Source organism: Tupaia chinensis, unplaced genomic scaffold (genome assembly GCF_000334495.1).
Source record: "Tupaia chinensis unplaced genomic scaffold, TupChi_1.0 Scaffold139785_1, whole genome shotgun sequence".
Lineage (NCBI taxonomy): Eukaryota > Metazoa > Chordata > Mammalia > Scandentia > Tupaiidae > Tupaia > Tupaia belangeri.
In genome coordinates this window covers 91,478-102,922 of record NW_006199665.1, presented here as the reverse complement: position 1 = coordinate 102,922, position 11,445 = coordinate 91,478, and the positions used below count along the sequence as shown (strand labels likewise).

The 11,445-nt window shown below is 44.0% G+C and overlaps 1 protein-coding gene across 1 annotated transcript in view; it reads left to right on the top strand.

Annotated features, from left to right (window-relative positions):
* Positions 1–4,909: 4,909 nt before the first annotated feature.
* LOC102496505 (zinc finger protein 14-like) overlaps positions 4,910–11,445 on the top strand; it is a 19,024-nt gene continuing 12,488 nt past the window's right edge. The window contains exon 1 of the mRNA XM_027765873.1: positions 4,910–5,034. Within this exon, the coding sequence (XP_027621674.1) occupies positions 5,032–5,034 (3 nt within the window). The 5' untranslated portion in view covers positions 4,910–5,031. The remainder of the gene's footprint in view (positions 5,035–11,445) is intronic.

Genomic DNA, 11,445 nt, shown 5'->3' with positions numbered 1-11,445 from the left:
TGGGGATGCCACGTGCCCTAAGACAAAAACCCCCCAAAAAAAAAAAAAAAGAAAAGAAAAGAAAAGAAAAGAAAAAAAAAGAATAAAGTGTAGGAGGTGGCAGGTGGCGTGAAGGTTAAGGGCACTGGACTCCTACATGGCTGACCATGGTTCGAGTCCTGGAGCTGGTGGCTTGCTTTCTCACTTCTCTAGATCTATCCTTCCTTGGTCAAATTAAAATAAATAAAATAAATAAATAAATAAAGTTCAATAAAATACTTTTTTTTGGGGGGGGGAGAGGTCTTTACTACAGGGCACGTGCGCTCGTCAGACAGACAGACAGAGAGACAGAAAGCGAGAAATCACCCCTCGGGGGGATGGCCACGCTGCAATCCCTTCTCCTCCGTTCTCCATGGCCATACCGCAATCCCTTCTCCTCCATTCTCCTCTCGGGATCTTGGGCATGCATGCACATGCGCCCGGCGTGAGTTTTAAGCCACCGGTCTGGGACACGAACCGCAGTCAACTACGTGGGAGTCCAGCGACATAGCCATTACGCTAACTGCTGGTTCCCTCTTTTAATGTTTTTAATACATCTTCCAATCTTTCCTTGCCTGCATTGTTTCAGTTGAGAAGTCTGACATTTGCCTAATGGGATAACCGTTATAAGTAACTTGATGATTTTCCCTTACCCTTTTCAGAATATTGTCTTTGTATTTAATTTTTACCAATCTGGCTATGATGTTCTAGGGGGAGGATCTTTTTGTGCATATTCTATTTAGAAACCTTTTTGTTTCCTGGGTCTGAATTTCTCTGTTTTTCTATATTTGGAAAATTTTTAGGTAGTATTTCATGGAAGAGTTTTTCCATGTCTTTAGCAGATTCTTTACCTTCTGGAATACCCACTATATGGATATTTGGGCATTTCATGGTATCTAGGATTTCCCGTATGTTGTCCTCATATTTGTTGGTTGTTTTTTTCTTTCTTTTTGGTGATTTGGTCTGTGTTGTAGACTTTGTATTCAGGGTCAGAAATTCCTTCTTCTGGGGGTCGGCAGGTGGTTTGGTAGTTAGGGGCACTGGACTCCCACATTACTGACCCCATTTCAAGTTCAAGACCTAGTGGCTTGCTTTCTCACTTTCCTCTCTCTCACTCTGTCCCTCTCTGGTCAAATTAAATAAAGCTAAATAAAGCAATTTTAAAAAAGAAAAGAAATTCTTTCTTCTACGTGGTCCTATCTGCTGTTTATGCTTTTTAGGGAGTTTTTCTTTTCTTTTCTTTTCTTTCTCTTTTTCTTTTTTTTTTTTTTAAAGAGGTTTTTGCTATAGGGCACGTGCGCTCACCAGACAGACAGAGACAGAGAGACAGAAAGCGAGAAATCCCTCCTCGGGGGGGATGGCAAAGCCATAATCCCTTCTCCTCTGTTTTCCTCTCAGGATTTTGGGCACGCACGCACACACGCCCGGCGTGAGGTTCAAGCCACCGGGTCCGGGACACGAACCACGGTCGACTACGTGGGAGTCCAGCGACATAGCCATTACACTAACTGCTAGTCCCGGGAGTTTTTACTTTCTTGTATTTTTTATTTCCATAAGGTCTGCTTGATTATTTTTTAAGATGTCTATTTCTTTATGAAATTCCTCTTTCATGTTCTAAAATGATTTTCTCATTTTCTGGAATTGATTGTTTTCTCTTGCATCTCATTGAGTTTTGTTGCTATGAGTATCTGTCATTTTTCTGACATTTTTGTGTATTCCTCTGTGCTATCCACTGTTGGTGAGGGCCTACTACGCTCACCTGGGGGAAGTTACCACCTTGTTTTCTCATACTTATTCAAGATCTGTGTTGGTTTCTAGTCACCTGCTGCAGTATTCACTGTTTTCTATTTATTGGAGTAGATTCTGTAGTGCTGGTAGAGGAAATTTCACCCTTAGTTCCCTGATGTGTTCCTTTTTAAAAAAAAAAAAAAAGAATGATTTTATTTCACTTTATTTATTTATTTATTTATTTTCTTTTGACCAGAGAGACAGAGTAAGAGAGAGAAAGTGAGAGAAGCAAGCCCCCAGGTCTGGGACTCAAACCACAGTCAGCCATGTGGAAATCCACACCCTTAACCATCACACCATCTTCCTCCCACCCCCACGTGTTCCTACTGGAGGACTCTGTCTCCCAGGTTAGAGCAATTATGGGTGACTTCAGGTATTTGGCTACTCTATTAAGCGTTTAGCTCTTGATGAGGTGATAGCAAGCTAATGAGATATAACTTAGTGAAAAGGATCAAGTCGCAGTGTATGGGTTGGTTTACCAGAAGTCACAAAGTTGCTCCCGGTCTGTGAGCACAGACTCACCCAAGGAGGCTAGCCCAGACCACGTCCAAGCTTCCCGGTGGGCATGTGTGGTGAACCCAGGCCCCTAGAACGATGGGCAACAGTGCAGCAAAAATTCTAAAGTTGCTTCCAGGTCCCAAGTGTGGCTCACCCAATGAGGCCTCCCCAGACCAGACTCTCCAAGTTCTGTTTTTAAGTTTTTGCTTGCCACAGACTTGTACAAAAGCTTCACATCAAGGAGTCACCTATAGTCTTGATTTGATTGCAAGTCTTAATTTGTGTAACAGGCAATCACTTCAGACTGTCATGGTTTGGAATGTTCTATGGCTCCCTTAGTCTTAGAATCAATTGGTGTGATATGTAATTTGTATAGGAAAACCTTTGTTCATAGTGTTAATGATTGTGTTCTTGATTCACCTTCAATGCTATACTGGTGCCATCAAAAACCACCAATGTGAGATTCATTTCTCTTAAATATCGAACAGTGATTAGACAGACTCAATATTTATGCAGAGAATAGTCACCTTTCTCTTATCAGGAAGACTGTGTTTCCCATTAAATATTAATGTAATTTCTGAATGCCTTTTGAATTTTGTTCCATTGGATGGTATTAAGACAATATTTTTACATTTAGCAAGACTCTGTACATCTTTTTCAACAGTAGTTTATTATTTAGGCACAATGTGCATACTAACATGTATTTTTTTTTTTTTGAGAGGTTTTTGCTATAGGCCATGTGCGCTCACCAGAAAGACAGCGAGAGACAGAGAGACAGAAAGCAAGAAATCACCACCACCACCACCACCACCACCCCCAGGAGGGAAGGCCACGCTGCAATCCCTTCTCCTCCATTCTCCTCTCAGGATCTTGGGCATGCATGCACATGTACCCAGCATGAGCTTAAGTCACTGGGCCTGGGAATTGAACTGCAATTGACTACATGGGAGTCCAACGACATAGCCATTACGTCAACTGCTGGTCCCAAAATTCAGTTTTTTGAAATTTTTGAAAGTCGTTTATCAAGAACTATGGAGTATGAGTAAAAATTTTTTGATATGTAAAGTAAACGTTTGTGGGAAACTGTAAAAATAAATAAATAAATAATTTTAAAAAAAGAGAGACACACAAACACACACAAAAAGAATCCATAAAGGGAGGGGGCCAGCAGCTGGTGTGGTGGTTGAGGACAGTGGACTAGCACATGCCTAAACTCAGTTTGAGTCCCAGACCTGGTGGCTTGTTTTCCCACTTTCCCTCTCTCTCTCTCTTGCTCTCGTTCTCACTGTGTCTCTCTCTGGTCTAATAAACTAAGTAAATAATAAAGTTAAATAAAATAATACTTTGAAAAAAATCCATTAAGGAAGAACCAACAGGTGGTATGGTAGTTAAGGTGCTGGCCACTCTCACATGGCCAACCATGGTTTGAGTCTGGGACCTGGTGGCTTGCTTTCTCACTTTCCCTCTCTCTCTCTCTTGCTCTCGTTCTCACTGTGTCTCTCTCTGGTCAAATTAAAATAAATGAATGAATAAATAAAAATTAAATAAATAATTCTAAAAAATATCCATAAAGGAATTCAAGATTTTTGGCACATAGGCACACACATCTGACGTGTTTCTTAGGGCACCGGGACAAACTGTACAGTTGTCCATGTGTGTTCCGGCTGCCTTCTTCACAAACAGAATGGCCCTAGTATGATCTTTTTTTATTAAGCATGCAAACATGATTAGATATGCTTTTGTTTTTATCTTCATCTATCATGGTCACTTAGGAGCATTGTCTGATATTGGAGGAGTGTGTCATATTTACTTTCAGCAGCACAAAAGTTGACCTTGGCGATGAGTGTGAATCCACCTTTTAGACTTCTGGAGTTGTTTTTGCCTTTCTTAAGTGTGCTCTTTGATATAAGGGGTATTGGTCGCACAGTGGAGCAGTGCCTAACTAGATAAACTCACATACTCCTGAACACACATGCGCTCGCTAGAAAGAAAGAGACAGAGAGACAGAAAGCGAGAAATCCCATGTCTAGGAGGAAAACACAGCAAGGTCCCATTGGGTGCAGGAAGAGGCTGGTGTCTTTGGAAATCCAGGCGCGGGTTCTGCTCAAAAACAAATATCCTTGGGAACCAGCAGTTAGCGGAATGGCTATGTCGCTGGACTCCCACGTAGTCGACCGCGGTTCGTGTCCCGGACCCGGTGGCTTAAAACTCACGCCGGGCGTGTGTGCGTGCGTGCCCAAGATCCCGAGAGGAGAATGGAGGAGAAGGGATTGCGGCGTGACCATCCCCCCTGGGGGGTGATTTCTCGCTTTCTGTCTCTATGTCTCTCTCTGTCTGTCTGGCGAGCGCACGCGCCCTACAGTGAAAAATCTCTCCAAAAAAAACAAAAAACAAAAAACAAATATCCTTCCGGGACAGCCAGCCCAGAGCCGGGGCCAAGGAGCTGTCATTCCCATGCAGTCCTGCATGTCTCTGGGTGCATCTGCCGTCATTTAAGCGTCAGGGGGCGGGGCCCCACGCCCTGCCAATCAGGGGCTGAGAGGCGGGCCCTGCGAGCTTGTCAGCGAAGTCTCGCGAGTCTTTACGTCAGCTGCCGGGCTGGGCGTGTGGCTCTCTCCTGACCCGTGTGGTGACTCCGTGTTCGCTGCTGCTCGGCGCCTCTGAGGCGTGCACAGACCGTGGGAGGGAACCGTAGGAGGGACGCGGGGCCACCCTGGACGCTGGGAAATGGTGAGTGTGCGGAGACGGGGAGCAGGGGCGCTGGGAGCTGCCGGAACCGGCTGTGGCGGACCAGGGCCTCTCTGGCGAGTGCACACACCATAACAGAAACCACTCGCGCTTCTGCGCCCCGAGTCCTTCGCTGGCGCAGCTCGGTCCTCGATCCCCACCAGCCCGGAGCCGGGACTGGGCCGCAGGGGACCCCCGGGCTTCCTGTCCCGTGCCTGCGCTGGCACCTGGACGCCGTCGGGACAGGACGGTCGCGTTCTGTTCGCGATTCTCGTGCAGAGAGGGCCTGTGGTCTGGGGCCCCCCGTCCTCCCTTCTCCCCACAGGTCACCCGTCCCCCCACCCCCCCACGAATGCTCCAACGTGGCGGAGGCGGGGTCTCGAGGCCTCAGCCGTTTCCCCCAGCTCAGCCCTGAGGATAAAAGATTGTTTTGAGGATTTGGGGGAAAGTGGCGTGATTTTTCACTTTTAATATCTGTTTCTGTCTCTCCCCTGCCAGTGCACATGCCCAATAAGGGAAGGAAAGAAAAAAAAAAAAAAGTAACAAGTTGTTTTTAGAGCATGCAATGTGCATTATTTATTTATTAGAATGATTTTATTTGACCTTATTTATTTATTTATATCAATTCGACCAGAGAGGGGCAGAGTGAGATAGAGAGCGAGAAAAGTGAGAAAGCAAGCTGCCAGATTCGGGACTCGAACTATGATTGGCCATGTGTAACTCCAGCACCCTCAACCACCACGGCCACCTACCGGCCCCGTATTTATAATTAATATAAATACACTTTTTTTTTTAATAGCTTTTGAATATATTTCCAGAGAGAGACAGGCACCCACCCCCATGGCATCCTTGCAGGCAGTTTGGATCAGTGGCTCCCCTTCTTGTAGACCTTGGAATACAGTTCTGGTTCCCTACCATAAGACCACAGCATTTGCCAGCACCATCCATACTGCTGGCCTTGGACTCCCAGGCCTAAATCCACTTTGAATTAATGTTGTAACTTAGCTGACTCAGGAGTACTGCAGGTATCTTAGATCATTCCCAAGTACTCCCTCGTTCATTTTAATCTTGATGTCAATTTATGTTAATCTGTCAGGAGCTAATGCCCCTCAGTACATTGTTCATGTTATTATTCTGAATGAACATTTATTAGATTGGCTAAGAGGAGACCACAGGTCCATCTGGTGGTACATCAGTAACACACTGCTCATCCAGTCTGGATTTTTCAGGAATATGGTGTATTTTGTTCTGGGTTATACCGTAACAGGAGGCATGCATTATCAAGATTCTTTCTGGTGAATGCCAGAGGGTAAGGAGTTTGCAGTATGAACACATGTTGACTGTGCCTCTTCCTTTCATTCTGCCTTTCGCTTTCTCTGCCTTTTACTGTTGTGAAAGAAATACATTATTTTTTGGCCTTTTTTCAAGCCTTCACAGTCCAGGACTCAAACTGCTACCTGGCCATGTGGGAGTCCAGTGACTGAACCACTGTGCCACCTGCTCATCCTGAGGAAAATTTTACATTTATTTTATTTTTATTTTTTGAGAAGTTTTTTCTGTTATGGTGTGTGCACTCGCCAGAGAGAGACAGGGTGAGGGAAAAATGAGAAATCAACCCTGAGGGAGTGGCCACACCACAGTCCCTTCTCTTTCCAGATTCTTGGACAACCACACACATACACCTGGTGTGAGTTTTCAGCCTCTGGGTTTGGGACTCAAATTCGTGGTTGACATAGTGGGAGTCCATCCACATAACCATTATGACATCTATCAGTCCCAAACCCATGTTAATGTATGTAATGTGGGTTTTTAGGGTCCAATGCATATTGGAGGAAAACTACCTACATAAGTAGTATAGAAAACTTTCACCTTCTCCATGTACTTTCAAGTACATAAAATAGCTCCTACAGGTGAGAAATCTTGAAGAATGTGGAAAAGCTTTCACTACTGCACCAACTTTCTATCATACAAGACAATATATACTGAAGAAAGCTATTATTACTATAGTGTGTGAAAAATCATTCAGCATAAAAAACAGAGACTGAGGGCCTGGCAGGCAGTATGGTGGTTAAAGGCACTGGATTCCCACTTGGCCTACCGTGGTTTGAGTCCTGGGCCTGACAGCTTGCTTTCTCGCTGTCCCTTTTTCTCTTTCTGTCTCTGTCTGATCAAATTAAAATAATAATAATAATCAGACTGGCAGGTGGCATGATAGTCAAGGGTGCTGGCTTCCCACATGACCAACCACAGTTCAAATCCTGGACCTGGCGGCTTGCTCTCTCACTTTACCTCCCTCTCTCTCTCTCTTGCTCTCACTTGCTCTGACCCTCTCTGGTTATTAAAATAAATAAATAAATGGATAAAGTTAAATAAAATAATTCTTTAATAATAATAAATGAATCTTTATTTTTTAAAATAATTATTTTATTTAACTTTTTATTTATTCATTTGTTTATTTCAATTTTACCTGATAGGAAGAGAGAGAGATAGAGAGGGAGAGAGTGATAAAGCAAGCCACCATTCTGAGATTCAAACCGTGGTTGACCACGTGGGAATCTAGCACCTTTAACCACCAAGCTACCTGCTGGCCCCTAAATGAATCTTTAAAAAAATAATAACTAAAAGAAAACAGAGATTGAAGCCATCAGGTGGCAATGTTTAAGGTGCCAAACTACTACAAGGCTCACAACTATTTGAGTCCTGAACTCAGCAGATTGATAATTACACAGGACACATTTGTGTGTGTGCCCAAAATCCTGACAGGAGATTGGAGGCAAACGTAATGCGATGTGTCTATTCCTTGAGGGGTAATTTTTCACTTTCCCTCTCTGTCTTTCTCTGTGGTACACTCATGCCTTACAGCAGAAATCTGAAAAAAAAAAAAGAAAAAATGCTTTATCTGTAGTCTACTGGTTATCAAAGCCGGATCATACATGACCAAGTGCCATTTGAATTCGAGGTGAAACTGATAGAAAAATGCTGGGGATGCATATGACCAAAATGCTGAGAAGATAGAGGAGTGGATGGGGGTTGAAATATGACCACACCTCAAGTGAGATTTTTATTGTTTTGCCAGAGGACATGCACTTTCATTGGAGAGAGACAAAGTAAGAAAACACTTCCCCTTGGGGAATGGTCGTGCTACAATCACTTCTCCATTTCTCCCTTCTTTGGGCATTTTGGTCATGCACGCACACATACCCATCATGTTTCTCATGCAGCTAGGTACAGGACTTGAATCACATAGTTGGCTTTGTGAGTTCCATCCTTATTCACCACATCACCAGTTGGCCGGGGAGCTTTTTTCTCTGTCTGTCTTTGGCAAGTGTATGAGTCTTTTTGGGAAATAAATGTGGAAGGGGTTTTGTTATCACATAGACTTGACCGCAAGGAAACACCTATTGCAGAGATTTACTATTTTTTTAATAATTATTTTTTATTCAACTTTATTTATTTATTTATTTATTTTAATTTTACCAGAGAGGGACAGAGCACGCACAAGAGAGAGAGGGAAAGTAAAAAAGCAAGCTGCTAGGTCTGGGGCTCAGACCATGGTCGGTCATGTGGAAGTCCAGTGTCCTTAACCACCACACCACCTGCCAGCTTCGCAGAGCCCTGCTACTAATGTTAAAGGCTAGAATTCAGCCACCATGACCTGTGTACTACCTGGTGTCCTTCCACCTTTTTTTTTCCCCTTCAATTGGCCAAAAGGCACATTCTCTCACCAGAGAGATAAAGCGAGAGACCGGGAAAGTGAGCTACTCCCTATTGGGAATGGTCACGCCATACTCATTTCTCTGTTTCTCTTTTTCTTCAGGATTTTTGGCACAAACGCATACATATGTGGTGTATTTCTCAGGGTGCCGGGGCCAGGATTCAGACTGCACAGGTGAAGTCAGCTGGATCCATCTGTGATCCAGACAGACTGGCCCTAGTGTTTTTTTTTTTAAACATGCAAACATGGTTAGAGACACTTTTGTTTCTACCTTGATCTATTATGTCCTCTTAGGAGTATTGTCTGATAATATAGCAGTGTGCATATTTGCCTTCTAGTTGGCCATGCAGTGAGTGTGAGGCCAGCTTCCAGATGTCTGGAGTTGTTTTTAACCTTTCCTACTCTTTTGAATACTAAAGTATGTGTTTGTCACAAGTACCTAGCATGAGTTAAGCTGCTAGATCCAGGACTCAAACTGCAGTCAATTATGTGGGAGTCCAGCAAGATAACCATTACACTATCCTTTGGTCCCTTCATGTGTACTTCTAAAAATCCTTAGGACCAGCAGTTGGCATAATGGCTATGTTGCTGAACTCCTATGTAGTCGACTGCAGTTCGAGTCCTGGACCTGGTGGCTTAAACTCACGGCAGGCGCATGTGCATGCATGCTCAAGATCCCCAGAGGAGAAGGGATTGCGGCATGGCCATCCCCCTGAGGGCGTGATTTCTCACTTTCTGTCTCTCTGTCCCTCTCTCTCTCTTTCTGGCGAGTGCACATGCCCTATAGCAAAAACCTCTCAAAAAAAAAAAAAAATCCTTTAGACCAGCAGATGGCATAGCATTTACATTGCTATACTCCCACATAGGTGACCACATTTTGAGTCCCAGATCCGGTAGCTTGAAAGTCACACTGGGCACATGTGGGTACACACCCAAAATCTTGGGAGGAGAAAGGAGGATAAGGAATTACAGTATGGTTAACCCCCCAGGGGTGTTTTCTCACTTTCCCTGTGTTTATCTCACTGTGTTTATCTCTCTCTCTCTCTCCTCTAGTGAGCATACCCTCCCTAAGGCAAATAACTTCCTTAAAAAATCCTCTGGGCTGGCTCCATGACCTGGTGGTTAAGGCAACTGGATCCCACATGTGTTACAATGTGATTTGAGTACCAGTACCTTGAGAAACTTGACAGGTGTGCTTGTGTGAATTGCCAAAATCCCACAGGAAGAGAAAGATGGAGAAGAGAGTGCAGCATGATCATGTTAATTGCAGCATGACCATGTTGCAGCATATTGATTTCTCTTCTCTCTGGTGAGTGGAAACACACTCTAGGCCTCCCTCCCAAAATGAAGTGAGGCTCACGTTTCAGCTCTCATAATTTTTAGATAGCATAGGTAGTATTGGGGGTGCTCCTGTCCATCTGTTCTTGCTGAGGTAATATGCTGTTGATGCCAATTTGTCAACAGCACCTTCATATGCCAGAATTACAGACTGAAGATATGGCAGAATTTGGTACGAAAACTTAAATATTGAAATATAAAATAAAAATTTAGTGTAATCTTGGTGCTCTTTTTTTTTGTTTGTTTTCTTCCTCCCTTTTTTTGGTTTGAAATGTAAGTCAGTTAACAAATGTTGAAGGGTCAACCACCTACCTATTGGTTAACGGAGCTGAATCTCACAAAGCCCAAAGCCCACTGAGCAGTTTAGACCCCAATTTCAGCAACTTTCTTTCTTTCTTTCTTTATTTTTTTTCCTTTTTTTTTTTAATAATTATTTTATTTTTTATTTATTCGTTCATTTATTTTTTAATTTGATCAGAGAGAGACAGAGAGTGAGAGTGAGAGAGAAAGGAAGTGAGAAAGCAAGCCACCAGATTCAGGACTTGAACCCCAGTTGGCCATATGGGAGTGTCCAGCACCTTAACCACCACGACACCTGCTGGTCCCTCTTTATTTTTTAGAGATTTTTGCTATAGGGCACGTGTGCTCACCAGAGAGACAGAGAGAAACAGAGAGATAGGGATTGAGAAGTCACTTCCCAGGGGGGATGGCCACACCTCAATCCCTTCTCTTCCATTCTCCTTTTGGGATCTTGGGCACGCATGCACACACACCTGGCTTGAGTTTAAGCCACCAGGTCTGGGATTCAAACCGCGGTCGATTATGTGGGAGTCCAGTGACATAGCCATTGTGCCAACTGCTGGTCCCTCAGCAACTTGATTTTCAAGCTCCTGGGTTTGGGATTGGAACCATTACCAACCAACCATGTGGGAGTCCAGTGACTTCGTCATCACACCACCTTCTGGTGTCTGTATACCTTTAAAGCCATACATGTTATGACATACTTAAAAGCAAGAACCCAAGCTAAGGCATAGGATGTTATGGACCAATTAGATGGCATTAGAATGTTAGTTGGGACTGGTTGTTTCTGTGAGTGACATCACTCTGTAGGAGATGAACATGCAATAGCAGCCTGTGGTTGTTTTAGCCTGCCCTTTCTTGCAGAAAAGCACCTCTAGGGACCAGCAGTTAGTGTAATGGCTATGTTGCTGAACTCCCATGTAGTCGACCACGGTTCAAGTCCTGGACCTGGTAGCTTAAACTCATGCCAGGCATGTGTGTGTACATGGCCAAGATCCCAAGAGGAGAATGGAGGAGAAGGGATTGGGATTGCAGTGTGGCCATCCCCCCCCGGGGGGGGG